Source organism: Symphodus melops, assembly GCF_947650265.1.
Source record: "Symphodus melops genome assembly, chromosome: 7".
Taxonomy (NCBI): domain Eukaryota; kingdom Metazoa; phylum Chordata; class Actinopteri; order Labriformes; family Labridae; genus Symphodus; species Symphodus melops.
Genome location: NC_136697.1, coordinates 22765220 through 22788080, shown reverse-complemented (window position 1 = coordinate 22788080; position 22861 = coordinate 22765220). Strand labels below are relative to the sequence as shown.

Below are 22861 nucleotides of genomic sequence, written 5' to 3'. Positions count from 1 at the left end.
ACAGTGTACCCATGCAGGGCGAGCGAGGAGCTGAGCATATTGACACAGCAGAGATACTGCACTTAATGGGACGTTACCATGACAGGACAAAGTATGAACGGGTATAAAAAAGAAGGGGAGTCGATGAAGACGTCTCAGTCACTCGCAGGAACAGAAGCGGACAGAACAGGGAGGTATGTGAAAACACAAGGCTTTTTTGCTCTTTTTAGATTAAAGATGTCTACTTTTCTTTTATTATTTTAAGTCAATTCTTGCTTCACAATTTTTGCCATACATAATCAAACATGTCTGGTTTTGCTCCGTTTTCTTAATTTTGAAATCATTGATTTTAAATCAGTTCCTAGAAATAAGGGAGCCACCTTTAAAAAAATGCTGCTTTGATTGGGATCATGAAACGAATGTGAACAAATTAAATCAAACTTGATTATCCAAGGCGTGCTTTTACCTCTGTCTCATATAGGCTGCATCACTGGACAGAACAATGAAGTTGGTGGTCTTGGCTCTGAGTTTGGCCCTGCTGTTTACAGCCGGTGAGTCTGTCACTGATTCTCTACTGAATAAACAAATCCTGCTGTGCAACAGGGACGTCTGCTGTCCCTTTAGTGCACACAAAGACTGATAAAAACAAGCTCAGCAGATCAGACAGAAACTCACGAGGCATTCTTTTCGTTCTGAGACTTTGTAGTCTTATCTAAAAAAGAAGATAATATTTAAAAAGTCATGGTTACTTTGTGCCAAAGTTAACGACAGCACAGCTAATTCTTAGTTCAACACCACAGGTGGGATATTGCTTTCTAAGTTCTACATGCAGCAAATAGTAATAAAAAAAGAATCATACATTTGGTTCTGACCGAGTGTTCTGATTGGACAAGAGGCATTTCATGAGTGCTGATATTGAGTTCAACACCTGCATATTTTCATTTGTCATGTAACCAGTTAAATAAGAGTCTATCATGTGATTCTGAGGTATCAGATTATATAGACATAGGTTATGACTTAATGTTTATTGACTTTCTGAGGCGGATCGATACTTAACTTGACTAAAAAGTCAAACAAGTGCTGTTGTTCTTTTCATCAGCTCTCATGGGATGCTTCTCTCCTACTCAGATTACTTGGTCCTACAGTCGCTACCTGTTTATGAGGAAAGATCAAAAGAGACAGTTTTCATGTTGGTGTTTGTGTAGGTGAAGCCCTGGACTGTCACCGCTGTGTCTCCAAAAAGGCCGGAGGATCCTGTGAGCTCACTGTGGAGACCTGTCCACCAGAGAAGGACGCATGTGGTGCTGCCAAGTTCCTCCGAAAACCATGTGAGCTTCCTGACATCCTCAAATTATTTTGCCAATCAAAAATTCATACGATTTAAAGGAGCAATATGTGACTCTGATACCTCGTGTTTAAAATGGGTTCTGCAGTCCAAATTCAAAACGCTGGAGAGAGCTGTTTCCCCACGTCCCCTCCACATAGAGTCAGTGTACAAGCAAGTTCACATGTCGCAGAAACTGAAGCTTCAGTGTTTAGCCGACTCGGTTGTGTTCTTACCGCTCTCCATTTCTCAGAAGCATCTCTGGCATTTGTCTGAGTCTCACCCTGTTTCTGTTCGTGGAGCTTAGTCGCAACATATAGAGGCTTTTTAGCTCGGGTAGAAACGCTTATCTAAACCAGTTCGCTTGCCCGCTTTCATCGCTGCAATGCTTGTTGGTTTGCCTGGTAATATAGTCTGGTCCTTTAATGATTTAATACAGTATAGCTTACGTATTGCTCCTTTAAGACAGCGTATAATCCTCTGCTGAGAACCTTCATCATGTTTACTGTAGAAGACGTCTGAAAACCATTGGACCTAAATTAACAAAAACTAAGCTCAGGGCAACAACAGAGATATTAATTCTGTGTTAACATTAAATGAAACATTTATAAGCTTTCCTTCGTTCTGATTTTTTCCTTTCTTAGTTGCACAGTACCAGAAATGCATGAAGCTGACCGACTGCGAGATGCTGAAGATGAACTCCTTTATTAACATAAGCTGCTGTACTGAAGATATGTGCAACACCTTCTCAACTGAGAGTAAATGAGAACATACTGGAGTATTGTTTAATGACGACGTTTAAACCGAAAAACTTCAGGTTTTACAAACATGTCTGAAATCAAAGCAGCGTCTTTGTAAAGAAAAAAATAAAATAAAATAAAACAATCTGAGAAAAAGCGAGTGTGTTTTGCCCCTCTCATACCTGGATATAAGTGGAGTCTTTGACCCATGTATAAAAAACGCTCCTGCGGGGAGTTTTAACTGGTTATGAGACAGACTGAAATGAATATCAATGCCTCTTTATTACCTTCAAAAGCAAATCAAAGCATTAACATAAACATTTCGATTCCTGTAATGTGTGAAACCACTAGTGTGGGGTCGTCGTTGTTATGCAAAGTAATTTACTACACTGCCAAAACAGGCGTCTTTTAATGACATGTTACAGAGCACACACTCTCAGTGAGTGATAATCTAGGCTGTTAAAAGAAAAGCAGCATGATAATTATAATATAATAAAAAGCATTGTTAACATCACAGAGCAAAATCATCAAAGAAACAAGGAGTGGGCAATAATGACGTAAATCAAAAAGTTCCTCAGAAAAGAAAAACAACCTCTTCAAGCACTTCTGACTTTCTTCAAAGCATCAAATAAACATGAATATGAATATGCATTACCAGGTTTTATAATCTATGCTCAGGTGTCATTTCTCCAGATATGTTAATAAGCTGCGTTATTAGGAGTGCATTGTTGTGGGTTTGATTGAAAGTAAGCATCAATGGGCAAAAAGTTCCAAAGTGGAATCTGATCAGTGAAGCCATCGTGACCAGTCACCTTAATTTAATGAAAGATGGCTGCCGCATGACCTCAGCAGTTTAGACAAAAAAATGTGGCAGAACATGAAGACATGTTTCAAAAAGCATCTCGAGGACTGTTTGACTGTCATAGATTTCCAGGCACTCATTTGTGACCCACTGAAAACAGCTCTGCGACCCACATGCGGGTCCCGACCCTCCAGCTGAGAACCGCTGCATTACAGAACATTCCATGACTTTAACAAAGTACAGATATTTCAAATGTGGAATAACTCGACTCATCCCGCCCTCACACCTGACCGTTTATTTAAATAAAGCTCGACAACATTTTGAAATCCTATTTGTGCTTTAACTTTGTTGTTGTGTATTTTGCAGCACAAAAGTGGAACAAAGTTTCTGAAAATTAGTCGCTGGGGACTGAATCCCAAATACTAAGATTACCCACAATGCAATTGAACCCTGTACTATTTTATACCCTGAATATTAAAACTTGTTTATACATCACCCACTTTTTTTTGTAATAATGAATATGTAGTATGAACTGTCTTTCTTTCTTTTTAAAGGTTTATTTAGCTGTTTATGCTTTTATATGGAGAGAGGACAGTGGATAGTCAGAAATGGGGTAGAGAGAGAGAGAGAGAGAGAGAGAGAGAGAGAGAGAGAGAGAGAGAGAGAGAGTGAGTGAGAGGAGACATGCAGTAAAGGAGCCACATGTCTGATTCAAACTCAGGCAGCCTGCTTTCAGGACGATGGCCCCCCGTGCATTAGACACACGCACTAACCACTAGTCTACCGCCGCCCCATTTAAAGACGCTCAGTTACCGAAGTGGCCTCGCCTCCCAGGTCATTAGCCGAAGTTAATGATCACACTCAGCCCCGCTTTACATAACCACTTTTTGCTTTAATGATTACAATCAAAAACATTTGTACAACATTTTCAACATTAGAAAATGGATGCAGAAATTTTTGGCTGACAGAAACCGCTATGAAAACAAACGAGGGACAGAGAGAAGTGGGCACTGCGTGGAAATGAAGTAGAAAAAGAGCTGTATATATCGCCGAGGCCAAACAGCTGATGATGTATCAGAAGAAACGTCTGGATTCATTTATTCATTCTCAGAGCGTGTGCATGGCAGACGTGACATTTCTCTTATCTCTTGTTATTTAAACAGCGGAGGGCTCGTAGCCTATATATGGGAGCTACATAATGAGAAGCTGAGACGCATCAAGCCCCTACCATCTCTGGCCTTGGTTAAGGTTGTCGTCATTACCGAGCACAGGAAAAACATTTTTTCTGATACACCCAAATGATGTTCTGTGTTTTGCATCAGTGCCGAGCACAGAGATAGAGGAAGAGAGGTGGATTGTGGGAATGTAAGACACAGGAACCACCACTCATCCTTCATTTTCTTATCAAACACACAAAGAAAAACGAGGATGTCAAAAGGGAGTACTGATAATAACAGTGGAATCAGAGCCGTAAATAGACAGTATCGGATATTTAGGACCCTGGAGGGGGTGGAGTCAGCTGAGGTGGAGGAGAACTGGCAGCTAGCCTTCAAGTAACGGGATTTCCCAGTGCAGTGTCCTGTGTGTTGATTGGGCGGCTCTACATCATGGAGCAGGAGGTTTTCCCTGGCTGCACGCCGCCGTCCATCTTCTCTGCCTCCAGGATCATCCTCCGGAAAACCTCCACAGCCGTCTGAAAAAAGACGAGAAGACACACAAACACGCTCACAAACGCTGTCACGTGTCTCAGTCACGATACTCTGAATTTCCCAGCAGCACACACTACATCCAGTGGAGTTCATCCCTGGCTTTAAGCAAAACAGAGCTTCACTGTTTGCCAATTTGACTTTGAGCAGATACGCAGACTTCCTGAATATGAAGCACTGAAGCGATCCCCACTAGGAGGAGGGGAAAGAGGTGAAGTGAATTTATTTCTGTTTACTTATTCTTCCAGCCGAGCGAAAGCCCCTCCCTAAATCAGAATGAAGACATTGTAAGGAGCTAATGTTAGAGCTGCGTGACTTGATCGTTTATATTTCAGGTCGGGTTGACTACTGCAAGGGCCTTCCAACTGGACTTCAGAGAAAGACGACAAAACAGCTGCAGCTAAAGCTCTGACCAGGGCTAAAAAAAGGAGCACAGCTTTTCAAAAGGTTCAAAGTTAATCTAGGGATGGAATACATTTCTGACATGTTTAAAATGTATCAGGAACCTTAGATCTCTGCTCACTCTGCTCACCTCGTTTGAGTCCAGACTAAACACAGTGAAGCAGCATGAAGTCACTACGCTGCCTGTAACTGGACACTTGGTCCCATTGCTCTGTTTTTATTGTCGATTCCTTCACTCCTGATGTGAAGAGCACGATCAAACAACCAGACTCTTCAAAGTGCTTCAGATGAAACAGACGCTGATATATAATCTATGTGTAGGATAGAAGAGCTACGGTTACAGTGCAGCGTCACACAGATTCATTTTGATGATCTAATTATATTTATGTTTGCAGTGTGACGCTTTGCAGCTAACGTGTTTAAAGCTCAAACGGTTTTTGACCCTGTAGAGAGGAAGTCACTGAATTAAAACACTTTCCATAAAAAGTATCGAGGCTGAGGTCTGACAGGAATAATCTCAAAGATCAACTGAATGCATTTATTTACACTTTTTTTTTTACTAATGGAATTTTTACTGAATTTGAAAAAATGCATGAACAATGATGGTCAAACTGTATTCAGCAGACGTACAGAAATACTCTGACCTTTATTAACAGTCAGAGACTACACTTCCCAGAATGCAACTTGACATCATCCCATAAACTTCTGCTGTCCATATAGCGATGTCCTCCAAAACTGACAAATGCACTGTAACAGTCAAGCAAGTCAGACGTCTTGGATCATTATCACACCTGACTCAACATCAACGTGTGGTCGCCCACGCCGAACAATCCCCCCCCCCCCGACTGCTCCATGTCGTGTTTGTGCTGTAACAACCTTTGATTCGCCACAAACAGTTTCGTTCGGCTGACATGTCGTGTGATAAAAGGCTTCTCGTCTACTCCTCTCTTTAGAAGTCTACTAATCTGTTCAGTCGGCTGCTGCAGTGTCCTCACGCGCTGACGTTTAGACTTGTCACAGAAAACATCCGTGTGCTGAGGGCTTCGGTGTGTCTCTGGAGGATGGAGGATTTGGAGGCATCTGGGAGAAAAAACTCAAAACTCTCCACATGAGAGGGAGAAGTACACAGCATCACTTTGAATATATTTCTATATTTTCATATGTGACCAGATTTTGTAGAGCTGCAGGCCGTACAGGATTGCTGCCAACAACGTTTTGTTGTGGGTTTTTTACGATGACAATGAAGAGCCGACCTCTCTCTCTCTGTCTCACTAAATGACTTGGAATTGACTGCAGAATTCCCAGCTCCATCTTTGAAACTGCCTGTCCTTCAAAAAAAAGATGTGGGTACAAAATTGAAGTGTACAAGCTCAGATAATGTAATTTAGTTTTCTGAAATGTCCATTCAGAGCCAAAGAGGACTTCACACAGGCTCCACCACTGACTTAGCGTTTAAACCCAGAGTCTGTCAATGTCACCACTAGGGGGCCTCGCAGGGTACGACTATAAGAATATAGGAGGGCGAGGAGGGCGTGGTATTATGGGAGGGATTCTTTGGCTTTGATAACTGTCCATAATATTTGATGCAATGTAAGTACTCAACAACGACAACAGTCCATTAGTCCATTTTAATGAAGGTAGATATTTCACATTTCATGCATTGTGCCTTTAAGGATTCTGAATCAAACTGAGTGAGTCCTTCAGCCCAACTAATCACACTGAACTTTGTGACTGTTCAGAACTCAAACAACTACGGATGTAAACATGCGATAAGTGTGTAAGAGCTGGAAACGTCATTCCAATGAAACAGGCCTGGAACATAAAGAGGAAGCTGGCTGCCTCAGCGCCGCCCTGCTGCGTCACACTCTTACCTGGTTCTCTTTAGCCGAGGACTCCATGAAGGCAGCGTTCCAGGAGTCAGCTAATGCTTTTCCTTCTTCACAACTGATTACTCTAAAGACAGAAAACACACACACACACACACACACACACAGAGGGACAGAAGGAGATTAAGTGTAAATATTTCAGTGTCAGCTTCTAAAGAAACTGCTCAGATGAACTCTTCCATGGAGTGAACATACACACAGAGATGACTTCACGTCTTCTTCAGAATGATCAGTGAGCTACACATTCAAATCCTGTCTGTATTCCTGGTAAAGCTCTAACATAGTTTCCTTTTGAACCTCGCGTATTACTGGAGGACTCCTCTAGAGGGAGCACCACACAAAACAGAAGATCTGAGAGAGGACACGTCATAGTGCGGGTAGTTTCCCACTTTAACTAGTGTTAAGTTCTGAGAACGAGCACAACCAACGCGCCAAACCAGCGAAGAACACGCGAGGATGATCAGTTAAAAGAAAGTACACTCAGAGCTTTAGTGCATCATGTGTCAGGCTGCATGTTGAGTTTGGTGTTCCTGCCATTAACAGCCCGCAGAAAAGATACAGCAAAGTGACTTAATCTGTCAAGTGCTACTTCCTGTGTATACCGAGAACTCTCTACAGTTTGACCTCATGGACAATGAAGGAGTGTGATTGGACGTACCGCTCCATATGTAGGTCGTTCTTGTTCCCAACGAGCATAATTGGAACTCTGCATGAGAGGGAGAAGTACACAGCATATTGTCAGGCTGGAATGATGAATTACATCCAGTTTAAAAAGCCTGGGTTCAAGAGGGCAGGAAGAAGAAGAAGAAGAAGAAGAAGAAGAAGAAGAAGAAGAAAACGTAGAAAAGAAGAAGAAGAAGAAGAAGAAGAGGACGAGGAAAATGAAATGGAAGAAGAAGCGGTGGGAGAGGAAGAAATAGAAAAGGAAGAAGCAGTACTTACTGAACTTTTCCCACCATGTCCAATAGTTTTTCATGGATAACTTGAACAACTTCAAAGCTGAAAGACACGAGGGAAACATTTTTTCCCCCCCTTCATCATTCATAAGAAGACAGAAACGGTTTGCCTTATTAAAGCAGAAGATTACCTTTTATTAGACGTGACTGAATAGACCAGAATGTACCCGTTGATATCTATGGAGTACGTCTGTGGGAAGATGGAGTACTCGTCCTGCAGAGGCAGAGACGTTTAAGTGATTAGTATGCAAAGCTGAAGAAGAAGAATTAAATGTCATCTGACTAATTAATGAAGCAGAATTAACAGCAAACTATTCCAATAACACAATCATGGGAACACAACATTTGGCATTCAAATCAATACGAGGCTGACAGACGACAGTCACACACTGACTCATACCTGTCCTGCTGTGTCCACCAGCTGAAGATGGTACTCTTGTCCATTTATTGTGATCATTTTAGTAAATGCTGCAGGTAGAGGAGAGGAGACGTGTTAAATACTCAGCGTAGATCATCCAGATTTAACACTTCAACACCACACCACAGTACATCTCTACACGCTGTACTATGGAGCTGACAGCGTCTTCATTACTCTACGACGTTTTCAGTGTGCAAATCTCAAGACACAGCTCCCGTTATGGATCCTTTCTCCGTGCCACTGAGTTCATTCAGCGCAGAAACGTCAATATCTGCCGGGAGATGGGTCATATTATCTCCAGCAGGGCTGAGGCATCGCTCTGCCTGCAGCTTCACGCTGATAACGCTGACACTTCACTATATGTTAACCATCCCGACTTTATTTATAGATACGGACCACACAGTCGAGAAACACGGGGTGATGTGCGAGCGTACATGTCGGGAAAAACAGCCTACAGGGGAGGTTTAGACTCGAATCTCCTGAGTGTCTGGGAATGTGTGTGTGTTCAGGAGGCTGATGAATTACTGTATGTTCTCTCCTACAGAAGAAAACTAAACTACACTGTGCTAAAGTCGCTCCGAGCTCGGGATGTAAACTTGTATGACCAATATGGACGGCTCAACAGGAAAGTAAGGGTTCAATCCCCCAGCTCCCGTGTCCTTGGGCAAAATTTAACCCCAAGTTAAGTCCCGCTGCATCGTCGGCAGCGTTTAGACTGTGTGTTCATGGGATTAGTTCAAACTGATGGACACTTTACACACAGCTCGGATAAACTCAGTTTCTCTCTGCTTTAAATCAAATTAAGATGCAGAATCTTTCATCCAGGGGAACTATTCAAGAAGGAATGCAACATTTTGGACATATATATATATATATATATATATATATATATATATATATATATATATATATATGTGAACATTGATGCACCTTGTGTCTTTGACGGTCCTGCGTGACGATTTCTATCATGTTCAGTAGGCGTCTTTAGCGTGCAGCTCTGTCGCTCTTATAGTTTGAGTATCCGCTATCTAACTATCGGAAACTATCTGGAAGCTTTGGAAACAGCAGGCAGACTTCACAGGCCTAAATCTTGTGATACGTAGACTTTAACAGACGTAACACATTTTCACTGTGTTTAACGCATTTTTTTTTTTGTCCAGAGTTTTCCATAAAGTCTTACAGCAACCTGTCTGAAAACCACCTCTGCTTACGTGACAATAGTACTATTGACTTTAGTTCAGTCTATTGCCACAGAGAGATGCTGCAGGATCAGATTGGGGAAACCCTGTTTGCGTATCAGGACGTAGTAAAAAATCATCTACTTACTGTTTTCTATTGTCGGGTCATAGGAGTCAACAAACTGGCCCTCCACAAACTGAATGGTCAAGGAGGACTTTCCTGCAAAACACAGAGGACTATAGTCAACATTGAGCCTTTACATTGAAACAGCTGATTCAAAATGTGGAGAGAAAAAAAACACTGTCACTGTTGACACCTTTAAATCTAAATACTGGATGATTATTTCAGAGGTGGCACTGTGTGTGTGTGTGTGTGTGTGTGTGTGTGTGTGTGTGTGTATAGGTGTGTGTGTGTTTTTTTGTCTGACTCTCTTATGTGTGTAAATTAACCAGCCAGAGAGACAAGGATGAAACACACATTTGTACACTTGCACTAAAGAAGTGACCATTGAGCTACACTGTGAAAAGCATGATAATAATGTCCATCTAATTGAAGCTCATTGGTTTATAAAGGCGGAGAGGCCTCAGACAGCTGCTTCTCATATTAACATAACGGGAGATTATACTGCAGCACACGTCTTCGTTCATCATTTAAACGCCAACTATACTTTCTGAAAGGCCCATCACATTAAAAAAAAAAAAAAAAAACCTTTAAATTGCAGCCTTTGAGGTGACATTATCTAGACGTCACTGTGGGGGAAAATGACTTAAAAGAGTGTTTCGTTACGGGTTGGTTTGCTATCTGGGCCTCCAGCCGTGCTATCTGTGTGCCATCTTGACGTCCGGAGCATCCTCACACAAACTGCGCTGCTTCTGCTACAACCACACTGAAATAAACTGCACAGGGATGCGTCAAATCAGGTGGTCCTTCACACGGGCCTGCACGCGACCAACGCCGCCGGGGAGGAGGGGGGAGGGGGGGGGGGATTCATCATTGACACCACTTCGCGCTAAAATAATAATCCCGTACATTATGTTATAGGAAGGCCTTGTGTAACAAACCCCATCAACGCCACGCACATCACCTGGTGGTGCGCTCATTCGCACGCGCTGAGATGCAACGTGACAGCTCGTGCTCTTAGTAATTTAAGTCCATTATAGAAGGCGTAGACCTCCTGTGATGCATTTACATGGACCAGAGAGGCCGCTGAAAATCGACCCCTGTGTCGCATCCCAAACCCTTTAAGATTAAAAAAAAACAAAAAAAAACCTGAGCCTCCTCCCCGGGAAACTCACCTACGGATCTGTACCCGAGGATGGCGATTTTTCGTGATTTCGGCTGCGGCATGTCTCGTCCTGGTTATCGCATCTAGTCCTCGGGGTGTACCGCAACCTCCAACCGGAATGGCATCCAAATTCAAGGGGAGCAGATGTTCGACATACAGCTTCTAAATGTCAGCAGGAATGCCTCTTCTTCGTTGGTTTTTACAACGGATTTTGACGTCCAAAAGTGTTATTTCAGGTCATCTAGCAAAGCATGGAGTAGCTATGGATGTACAATAACTGCGTCACTCCCCTTTGCAATGTAATGAATTAGTAATTACTGCTTCCACCTAATTGGCTGCACGAGGAATAAAGGTGGGCGCTGATGCCTGTTGTAAAGCTCTGATTGGATGATATATGTGTTCGTCAGGAAACAGGGCCCATTTTCCTGAAATATGATTGGCTGCCGGGCGCGTTATGGTGGATGAGCAGATTGTCATTCATATCTGTGGGTCAGGGAGCAGCTTGACTTCCTGCTCCTTCAGAGACTTCTTTTATTGAATTATTCACATGTAAACAATCAAGTATTCTCACCTCTGTATATGGTAGGCTAGTCCTATTAAACGTTATAAATTATAGTGTTTATTCAGTTGCCTATAAAGAAACCTAATTATCATAAGACGTTAATAAAAAGCCCAAGGTTTTATTTAAGTTAGTTAGAAATAATCCTGTCTTTAGTTGGGAAAGGCTTCAATATGAGTCAGGTTTTTTAATTACTTAAATGGGAAAGACTACAAAATAATATATTTACAACATGAAGAATATATGTAGAAAATTTTACTATGCACTGAGATAAGATATCAATAATCAAAGTTAAACATCTCTGAGTTGATCTTACTTTTTCAGACAGTATACCTCAACCTGCTGCATGGCACGTAGTATCATTGTGTTTTTCTGGATAGATGTTGAAGTTTATCTTGATTTTTGCTGCTTTTTCTTATTATTGTATTCATCAGTGCCGCCCTGCTATCCCTCCAGGATTTATACCAGTCCGGGGTCAGGAAAAGGTCGGACCACTTCCATGTACATCCTGAAAACAAAGTGTTAAGACTCCTCCCCTCAGGCATGTGTTACAGAGCATATGGTAAAACACCCCGACACAGCTTCTTCCCCCATGCAGGCTGTCACTCAAATGAGCACTAAACAGACACACTGTGCCAGAACTGTGCAATAACCCAGTGTAAAAGCTCCCACCTTACCTGTAAAAATAATGATTCAGCTTATTTGTACAGCACATGTGTCACCTTAACCACCATCTCCAAATCTGTCATGAACCACTGCACTCTGTAAATGTAATGAACTACCGAAACAACAATTTAGCTCATGTAAATTAATCCACATTTTACATTATTACATCGCTTACTCTCGTGATCTTTTCAACATCCTGTGTACTCTGTATACAACAACACTCCCTTAGATATACAAGCCTACATGAGACAAAAGTGATGATATGGTTAGGTATGAAATGAAACATTCAGATAAACAACAGTGTTATGATTTGCTTAAATCATTTACGTCAAAAGTAAAACAGTAAGGAAAAAAAAGCGTATACAAACAATAATGTGAATAAAAAAACACTCCTCACATACCTGAAAATGTCCAGTAGATGTCCCCATACCACCATTTTTACCTCTCACAGGAACCAACTTGAGCAGCCAAGTGTGTCTCTGAAAATCTCAAACAACCACAATATATTGCCAAAGAAACACCTTCTAATGAATGCTTATTTTCATATCTTGCTGTTGGTTTCTTAATCTGTTTCTCAAGCTGTGCGGAACAATAATAAAACTCTGTCCCAGGAGCAAGACACGGCAACTCAACAACACATAAATCAGTCTGCACACATCCCTGATTATCGGAGCTGATAGTGGATTCCATTATTGATGTTAAAATACCCAGGTCTTAATATAACCAAGCCACAGGCATGCAACAATACCAGAGGATCTCCGGCCACAATTAGAGGGTTAAGCCCAGAAGCAGACACTGGAATTCGAGGCAGGCGTGGCAAAGGTGGTGAGGATGATTAACAGTCCTATTTGTTTTTTTCTAAACTTTCTGTGTGTCAATCCCTTAAAACTGTAACTATACATATTCATAACATTTGAAAGAGTTTAGGTGCAAAATATTCCAAAAATGTATTTCACACTTGCTCAAAAATAGCCAGTAGACCCAAGAGTGTGCAGTTTTTCTTGCACCGTGACCGATGAAATCCCTTGTTTCCTTGTCACGTCTCGCGCCATTACTACTTAATCACAGAATTGTCCAAGTCCTCACGTCGGTAAGACCCAACTGTTTTGCCTCCACACACACTTCTCAGCACTGGATACAAGAAATCACTGGTGTCAGCAATAGGCGATTTGTTCTGCATGACATTGGGTGTCAAAAAAAAAAAAAAAAAAAAAGCTCAACTGAAATTGCTGAAGGGTGCCTGCAATGACTTCTCGCACACACACACACACACACACACACACACACACACACACACACACACACACACACACACACACACACACACACACACACAAATACACACTGTCTGCCTCTCAATCTCTCTTTCTCTTGCAAACACACACCGAGGAAATTATGATGACCAAGAATAGGTCACACTGGTAATACAGCCGTGTTCTAGCCAAGGATTACAGTGTGCTGACACAGGCCGACGATAAATACCTCCACGGAGGAACAACAGGTGTCTGACAAGATTGTTTCACTTTAATAAAAGGCTTACAAAAGCTTCACAAAAATAATACATTAAGCTCTTTTAGACATGCTGGCCTTTTATTGCTTCATCCCTTGTGATTGGAAAATGTCTCCTTTTTTTTTTTAACCCAAGAATTAATCTCTCTGAAAGATGTATGCAACAAGCGAGGGAGGATGTTGATGGTTGCTGTCATAGGATCGATATTCTCATCCCAAATAAAACTGCAGGTTGAAAAACCACTTTTCGAGCTCAAACAAGTTAGTGGACATGCAGCTGGAGTTGTGTTTTTCTGAACCCAGGGTGTCTTTTCAACTCGCTGTGAAAGCACCCCCTGGCTCTGTTAGTATGCCAGCCTGAGCGCCAGCAGAGCGAGTCAGCCACATCCTCCAGCTGGGTCTGTGCCACCAACGGGCACCTGGACCCACTCGCAAACCTCATGAAATGAGATGCATATTTAACTCAGAGGATTGCATTTGTGGGGCATCTTCCACCAGCCACTTTGTATGATGCCTATACTGCACCTTCATTTATTCAATCATCTTTGAGCGTTTTATCCACCTATTGGAGGCATTTTTAACCGGCTGATTGACTCTTCAGGCGGTGCCTCAGCTGTTGGACCATATCCAGAGTCACACAGGCCAGAAAGACAGCCATCGTTATCCAACTCTCACAAGGTGTCATTGTAGGGATCCAATGATTACCATATCAGCACCACATGAAACATTTATGGCTCGCTGGCAGTGATGGCCTGGCAGGCATCCTAATTTCTGGAGCAGAGCTTGTCAGATTCTATTGTTGCTGGTTCTGGTGATGTGAACAGAAAAAAAGCATCCGTGCAAAAAACTGAGCTGCCACCTGCGGTCATAAGAAAACTTCTTAATATGAATTTCTCCACCACACCTGACACACAATAGAAATAGGAGTCCCACTTTCTTCACTGCATGTTATTCTCCCCCTCCACTCCCTTATACAACACCATCACCCATCTCAGTAAGTTAGTCTAAAGTCCCATGCGCCATCTTCCCCTTTTTTTGCTGCAAACTTCTCATTTGTTAAATTATAAACCATTTAATTCAAAGTACTCCTCTTCCTATCTCATCGCTTGTGGATTGAATAAAAAAAAAAAAAAAAAAAAAGAGTCTAACTGTAAAAACAATTATATTTCGGTCTTGGAACTTCTCCCAAATGTAATGCTTAACTCTAAAGACACTTATTTTCGGCTAAATAATAAGATATTTTGTCCTTCAAACACAACTTCACTTCACCTTGCCAGCTGAAAGGTAAGGCTAATCATCACACCTATCCAAAAAATAGGTGTGATGATGTTTTGATTGTGATGATTGATTACGGTATGTGTTGGGTTTATATTTTTCAACTTATCATACCAAATATAAATAACAGTACATTTCCTATAAGAGTCAGAAGTTTATGTTGAGGCCATGAAGTTTTACTTGATACTATCACTTCTTGAAAGGTCTGAGGTGTCTAGCGGGAGAATATCCACATGTCGCATCCCACGCAGCAGCTGCATCACATATCTGCTGGTATCAGGCTCAGTATAATAAACCGTCAGAGGAGATGTTGATTATTGTCATTGATCGACTGAGCTTTCTTAGAGGGACGAGGTCAGAGCCTGAACTCTGAATAAATCAACTGACCTCATTGACATCCCAAATATTGACATGTTAAAACTCACTGTACAACTGTTTGTGTTTAGCACTTGGTAGCTCGTAGCAGTTGAGAGCAGGTGAGACCCAGATAGGCCGCTCGCTGGTACTTCATCACCTTGCTTCTTGTTGTCACAGCCACAATTGGTTCGTTCTCCCCATCTGCTGCATCAGCAAAGTCGGGACTGATTTGGTCACTTTGGAGCCCAGTTAGCTGTGCTCACTACACTTCCCTGTTGATTCCAGCCATCATTACAAATGGTATCTTTATGCGGCGGAGTTAACCCGGATAGCACTCTCCCCTGGGTGCCTTTATTATCTATTCATCATGTTGTCCCAGTTTATCTCAGGATGAATCTGGCTGCCTCACTACAGATCTAACTACACATACCTGGATATGTGTGGCCTAAGGGAGAGAGATTAGAAGATTACATGATACTCAGCAGGGATGCTTCTGTAAGAGCTGATAAGGAGGTGAAACATATTCCAAGATGTAGAATCTATGGATTTGTGTTTGTGCTCTTTTAGCACCAATTTGTCTTCAAAGTAGGCATGAATATTTAAAAAAAAAATGTTTTATCCAGGATGACAATTCACCAGAAAGGGCTTGGAGGCAACCTCGGTGTGTCCAATCTGGTAAATATATGAACATTTAAAAATACTGAAAGGTAATGTTTTGGCCTCATATTCAGCCTCCAAGCAGCCTCGATGGACACTCCCTCAAATTTCCTCTCTGCTAATTTGCATTGCTAAATACATCCTTTGTGTCACCTTGAGGTTTGGGGCTGAGCAATGTTGCAGCCAATTTCCAGATGGCAATTCAGATGTGTGACTTATCCCCAATTTTTTGACAAACGTGAACAGCCACTTTCCGCAGACTCCATTAGGCGGGCGCATGCCTGCACATGTGCACAGTGAGAGAGTGGAAAGTGTCCAGTGGTGTGAATATTCACATCTGCACCTGCTGAATAATACAAGATTATCAGCTCAGGTGGCTCGCCATCTACCCCACATTCACATCCTCTCTTCCATTTCATGACACTAATTTTGCCTGGAATACTCGATAGGTTTGCAAAATGCATATTCCTTCCTTTTAGACCTGATCTTGTCTTGTGTTCCGTCTAAAGGGGGCACATATTCTTTAATAAGAGTGCTGGCTTCAGGGGGAAATGTGTCTGCAGTACAGACCTTAAAGAGCCCGAGGTCCTGGCAGGTACTTCTTACATTTCAACAGAGGAGAGACAGCTACGGCATACTCTGTGGCAGTGAGGCCATATATCATCTGTCATAGCCAGAAGCCTCCACAGTAATGAACAAGTGATAATGGCATATATCTTGAACTTGAGTCTCTAAAGGTAGCTCATACGGAGTCATTATTGTGCCACGTAACCAGATGAGCTTCCTCAAATGAGATCATTTTTGTCACCCTCAGGACTGGAGGGTGTAACTGTTCTCAGAGTGAATAACTCATCCTCATTTGGTGCTAATGGGACTCTGTATTAAGGTGTTGTGTGAATGCAAGAAGAGTGGTAAATCCCATTTTCTTGTCATTTCAAATCTCAAGCTGTTTCCACACATCTGTTCCTTTTGTAGAAAAGAAGATTCATTTGCACAGGATAAAAAAAGGAGCATTTAATAAAGATTCATGCCCTGCAGGTTCGTGACAACATGGTAGGTGATAGTGAGTTATTCAGAAATATGTCATAATGACATCTCTCCGTCATATAATTATTCGATATGCCCATCTTCCAGCCCAGCTTCTCTCCCATCCCCTGCCTCAGTCTATCCATCCATCTCAGCTTTCTGCAGTATTGTAATGCTACAGTTAACCCATAATGAGGCATATGCACATGAAGCCACAGGGGTTTTCTCATGTTTGACATAATGTGTTCCAAGCCACTCGGGGGATGTGTTTGCACATGGGGGGGGGGGGGGGGGGATGCTCTGATGGCTACAGCTAAGGTGTCATTTTTCATATAAATAGGTTCAGGAAATCAGTTATAACACATACACAAAATCAGCAGCACAGATCCTCTCTTTGTCTTGTAGCAGTCAGCCAGATTGTTGACGAAGCTCTTAACATTTACAAGAAATGTCCAGACTAGACATGCTGCACAGGCAGCTGCCTGAATGGACAATGTACCCCAACAAAACTCACATCTCTAGAGTCCAATTCAGCAAACACATGATTCAAGCTGTCAGTCATAAGTGCTGATGTAGCCATGCTTAGAGCCGGGCAGCCGAGTCCCAAGAGTTGGATATTGCTGCTAACTGTCATCCAAGTACTTTGATTACTGGACTGAGGGAAAGAATGATGACTAAGGCCACTCTAAGTCCTACTCAGACTCTGTAAGCCTGACGAGGAAAGTGGATCAGGTCCAAGGTCCCATTTACACCCCTAACATTTATATCACCAGGAATTCTGGGCCCCAATACAAGATATTGCTGAAGGCCCCACCACCACCACCACAGCCCCAGCCAACCCCCACAAAATTGCTTTATTATATGACAGCTGTTATGCTGATGATCCATTAAAAACATATAAGACCAATAACGTTGTGTTACATCCTGAAAATTGGGGAAGAGAAAGTTCATTTTGAATCAACACTTGAAGACATAAGTCATTTTCATTTTTACAACACTGACATTTCACGTCAAAATATGTTCAGCAAGTTTTATACTGTATGTATTTCATATTTCAGCCCCACCCAAAACAAACAAACAAACAAACACTGCTTTACACTTAGAGAAACTTGTCTTTAAGGGTGCATTAACAGTTGAGCTGTTTGGTCCTTTAGAAACGAAATCTGGTGCACTTTGTGTGATCGGTAGATGTGTTTTGGGGTGGTGTGAATGCTCAAATAAAAGGACGAAATGAACAGAAATCTGGTTTGCTTGAAAACAGAGGCCTGGGTTTACTTCCAAGTGCACCATATTTCGCTTCACCTTAGGTAAGAACGAAATCCAAAAGCGAACAAGGTAAGTTAACCAAAAAAAGAAGTGCATTGTGGGTTTCATTTTGCAAGATATTTAGCCAACACACAGCAAACAAGCTAATGAGGAAGAAATGTGACTAATATAAAGGTAAGAAAACACAGCTTTTATGGCATCTGTAAATGATGTCAAATAGGTTTGCCAAGTGTGGCTTATGTTAACATTGCGAACAACATCAGCTTTCAACCTTCCTTGCTGGTTTACTTCCACATGCCTGTGCCATATCTGATTACACATTGCTCTAATGCTAACGTACTATCCTGGTACATAAATTCAGTTTATACCTCATGAATAAACCCATTTTGAACTCCAAGCTATTATCTTGTTTGCAGTGTCTCCACCGAAACCACTTACAAATAATGGTTTAAATTAAAAGGAAATTATGAATACATAGAGTAACTGAAATAGCAAGTAAAGGATTAGACTGACATTGGCACAGCAGCCAAGTGTACATGCTGTTCCGTACATTGTGTACATTTAGCATTGAATGCTACCACTGTCTGTGTGTCTCAAGTTTCTCATTGATTTCTTCCCTTTTTGAGAGGTTTTCCATGAAGTATTTCTTATTTGAATCAATAGAAAAAAAGGGTAAAAGGAATCAAATGCTGTATATCTTGTGATTTGGGGACAAAGACTTGAGCGTCGGTAAAATTCTGTCACAGCAGGAAAGCAAATCGCAAGAAATGATTGCAAATAGACAGGCTTTGATTGGAGTCGGCATGATCTCTTCTGTCTATACCATCAAAAGACAAATGTTGAAATAAGTGTAGTCACTGTTTTTATTAAGCAAAATAATAATACTCTAATATAAAAATGTTCCATGACACGTAAAATCTCTGTTATGAAAATGTCACCTCATGTAAGTGTTACTTACAAAGGTGTCAAAATACTCCATTTTGCAGAAAAATGGCTATTGTGAGTGTCATTTTTGTTGGAACATTACTGGCCAACTTATTCTGATGCATTCATTTGTAAGCAGGCAACATTTCACTATTGCAGTGAGTCAATGTGAAGTGTATTTTATGTGATGGTGTTCAGTTTTGATTTCCATGGATGCATTACATTTTATGAACTTGAAATGTGTTGTGTTGTCTTTTTTGTGCAGTCATAATTTCTTAATTAATCACTCGCTTGAGCTGATATATTAGAGTAAAATGCTCTGAACAAAAGCAGAGTTAAAGTATTAAGTTGCTTGACATTGAAATATTAGCTTAAATATTTCTTCTGCTCTATCTTTGAGTTGAATACCCGATATTAAGCAGAAATTATTCATGTCAAATGCTGGAAACGTACAACTCTTGAATCTTTGTTTTTAAGTTGACATCTGAAGAAGAAGTGGAACAAATAGATCTCAGTAAATACTACAAAGACACTTAAAGAACTCTTTAGAGAAAAGACACTGAAGAACTGTTCACTAAAAAGTGTGCACATTGCTGGGGGGAAAGACGAATTCAGAAATGTAAATGCACCCCAGTGTGAGCTTGTACATAAAGGGAGATAATCCCTTTGGGGCCACATGAATGACCGCCTGAATAACAGTGAAGTTTACCAGGAACATATTAAAATGTCCCATGTCCTTTTGCTCTTGAGATTAAAGCAGCACATGCCTGTGCATAAGGTTCCACTAATACCTCAGTATTAGTTAGAGATGGCATGTAAAATATCTGAATTATTTTAAAGATGTAATACACATGCAAAAGTAAGCAGGTGTGGCAGCATGGTAACTAACTTGTAACAAGTGTGATTGGGATTGTGTGCACCAATGTATTTCTGTGTGTTCTACTATGAGATCATGGCAGTGACATCAGCTGATCGAGCTCACACAGCATCCTATCCCCAGTCCTTCCCTTTTGTAGTGGGTGGGAGCAGGGTGCTATCTGTGGACTTGCAAAGTGACAGGACCAGCTGTGGCATGAAATCCAGTAAGTCATGCAGTTGGTCTGGGAGACACAGACCACGAGCCCTCATAGTGCTCAGTTACAGCAGCCTGCAACCTAACTCTGTGAGGGAAAACTCAGCCAGGATTGACTCTATCTGCAGCCAAACATCAGGAGCTTTTCTAACTGACCTGGAGAACATGCTCTGTGTGACTCATTCAAGAGCGTTTAGGATTAGCCAATTTTCGGTATCCATAGAAATCTTTTCAATGTTGGTGGTTATTGTATAGTGACATTTCGATATAAGTGATCACATTGAAAGTACTGCAAGAACGATGGGTGTGAAACAATCACGCAGTTTCTCCAATAAGGACCTAAATGAGTTGAGTTTAAGCCAAAAGAGGAAGAGCGCTGGAAAGGACGACTTGCCGAGCCTGTCCTCGGCTGCTGAGAGAATCCGCAGACATACAACGGTACATTTTGGATACAACACCCTCAGTCTAGCCATGCGGGGACTGAACGGGACCCCCGCTGAGCTTTGGGAGCTGAGAGAACTACAAAAACTTAACTTGTCAATGAACTCCCTGTGCTCTTTGCCCCCTGCCCTGGGGACTCTGGACAACCTAGTGGTCCTCAACTTGTGGGGAAACAACCTGTCAAGCCTACCGCCCGAGATCGGCCTTCTGCAGAATCTACGGGTGCTTTTTGCCTGTCGGAACCGTCTGAGCGAGGTGCCGGAGGAGCTGGGGTCCTGTGCCCGGCTAGAGGTACTCAGCCTGGCTAACAACCAGATCACGGGCCTTCCTGGCAGCTTGGCAACCATGAACAGTCTGACCAAACTCAACCTCAGCCACAACCGAATCGTCCACATCCCAACATGTGTCTACAGCATGAAGGGCCTGGTCTTTCTTCATCTGGCTTGTAACCGATTGGAGACCATTGCTGACCAAATCCAGGATTTAGTAAACCTTAAGATCCTTATTGTGGAGGGGAACAGCATCCACACATTGCCTAAAACACTGTGCTTCCTGGAGTCTTTAGAACTTCTCAATGTTGACTTCAATGACCTGCAAAATGTGCCTGTGGAAATGTACCTGCTGAGCAAGCTCGGGAGATTGGCATGCCACCCGATGGATAAAGGTCTACATATAATCCACAATCCCCTCCTGAAGCCCATAAAGGAGGTACTGCAAGGAGGGCTCAGTGCCCTCTATAACTACCTCAAGCCCACGTGAAAGACTACTACTCGGTGTTTGCAACCAAAGCGTGTGTCATTCTGGGATGTTGGCACAAATCAGGCCCCTGGCACGTGTTAGTCATGCTGGGAGACCTCACTGTTACCAGACACGGCTAGATCACATTTAGAGCCCATCACTCAAGACAAATGACCATTATGCAATGCCACTATAAATAAGTCCTGTTTTCCATGTAATGTAAAGGTTGGGTTAAAAATAAACAAAAAGTAAGTGCTGTGTCATGTCCAAACATTTGTTTATCCACATATGACGAGATGTTCAGCTCACTCAACTATTCACAGGTCTACATTTGGCCGCTGATTATGGGCTGGCGGGTCTTGTTGATCCATCTGTGGCAGTGAGGGGGGGGCACAAGTGTTCATTCAGCCACAGACGTTCACCCCCTCTTATATAGCATTCAGGTCAAAGGAATCAGGTGTGTAAAGTCATTGGAAAGAACAGTTCAGAGGAGCTTAAGATCTGCAAATAAATACAAAAAACAAGCGACAACAGGGACTTAGACTCTGATTAAATGTTGTTCCACTCCATCAGATCAGGGCAAAGGCTGCGGGGCAGCAGCTCCTCTATAGTTGTTGGATGTTGTCACACGAGATTTGAAGCGGTGGAAAAATCATACAATGCATGATGTCATTGAAATTTCGTGGAAAACAGCAAATCTGGACTACTGTAGACCAAATTATCAAATTCAGGTCAAAGAATTCATAGCAAACTGCTCAAATAGCTTGTAAGTGATCACACTTGCCACAGATTTTAGGAGGCCAAATCATTAAAAAATTAGGAGGATTAGAAGGATAAATCCAAATTACCATCATAAGGACTCTTTTATTGATGATAAAATTGTAGTAATTCCATTTGTTCAAAGAAGATAAAAGTTGTTGTATTGTTATATAAAAATGTAAAAAGTTGTAAAAGTGTTCTTATTGCACCCTTCCAGCAAGCATTACTGACTAAATAATTAAACAAATGCCTAAAGTGTTTAAAGGATAGCTTCAGTTGTTTACAACAAGCGTTTAAAATCCTTTGCTTCTTTACTAAATGTTGTTTTTTTAATCCCTGAACAACTGGGATATGGACTCAATCTTATCCAATAACTCCTATCTAACTAGCAATAAGTTGCTTGATTCAAGGGACTTTTTCTTGAGCAGCAACATTGAGGCTTAAAACAGGATGGGTAAATGTACATGCACACGCCTGATTTGTGTTTACAAAAGGTAACTCCTGTAAATTTTTATTTTTGGCAACTTGGCTGCATGATGAGGTTTAACATATTTCCACATTTCAGAATGTCACACGTCAATACTCACAATGAAGGTTCAAAAGACTACAGAAAAAGGCAGAAAAGTGACCTCTGTTGGTCTCTACCTGTTACTACATTTGTCATTGTTAATGCTAAGCTCACCCTCTCTGTTCACTCTCTTTCAGTGCAGTGCTTACGGACACATACACACACACACACACACACACACACACACACACACACACACATACACACATTCATGATAGATGAACCTGAATAAGTCTTTGTCCTAGATAGTGATCATGGGACATGCTGTCAAATAAAGCTCCTATAAAGAAATTGCATCACCGTCAGTCTGATGACCTGAATTTGTCAGTGTTTTGTGGTGTTCTTACTATTCTAGTGATGATATAAT

The 22861-nt window shown here is 41.7% G+C and overlaps 3 protein-coding genes across 3 annotated transcripts; 2 read left to right on the top strand and 1 right to left on the bottom strand.

Moving 5' to 3' along the window:
- The first annotated feature begins 88 nt into the window (after positions 1-88).
- On the top strand, positions 89-2199 carry ly97.3 (lymphocyte antigen 97, tandem duplicate 3). Its single transcript, XM_079347402.1, has 4 exons — positions 89-173; positions 461-530; positions 1185-1307; positions 1948-2199. The coding sequence occupies exons 2-4, from the start codon at positions 482-484 to the stop codon at positions 2067-2069; spliced, it is 294 nt and encodes a 97-aa protein (XP_079203528.1). The 5' UTR covers positions 89-173; positions 461-481; the 3' UTR covers positions 2070-2199.
- Positions 2200-3716: 1517 nt separating this feature from the next.
- On the bottom strand, positions 3717-10999 carry rheb (Ras homolog, mTORC1 binding). Its single transcript, XM_079347401.1, has 8 exons — positions 10688-10999; positions 9540-9611; positions 8196-8263; positions 7927-8009; positions 7782-7838; positions 7498-7545; positions 6825-6906; positions 3717-4538 (listed from the first exon to the last, which is right to left on the bottom strand). The coding sequence occupies exons 1-8, from the start codon at positions 10737-10739 to the stop codon at positions 4446-4448; spliced, it is 555 nt and encodes a 184-aa protein (XP_079203527.1). The 5' UTR covers positions 10740-10999; the 3' UTR covers positions 3717-4445.
- Positions 11000-20136: 9137 nt separating this feature from the next.
- Positions 20137-21204, top strand: LOC306827137 (uncharacterized protein). The gene has a single exon (XM_079348804.1). The coding sequence runs from the start codon at positions 20289-20291 to the stop codon at positions 21186-21188; it is 900 nt and encodes a 299-aa protein (XP_079204930.1). The 5' UTR covers positions 20137-20288; the 3' UTR covers positions 21189-21204.
- The last annotated feature ends 1657 nt before the right edge of the window (positions 21205-22861 follow it).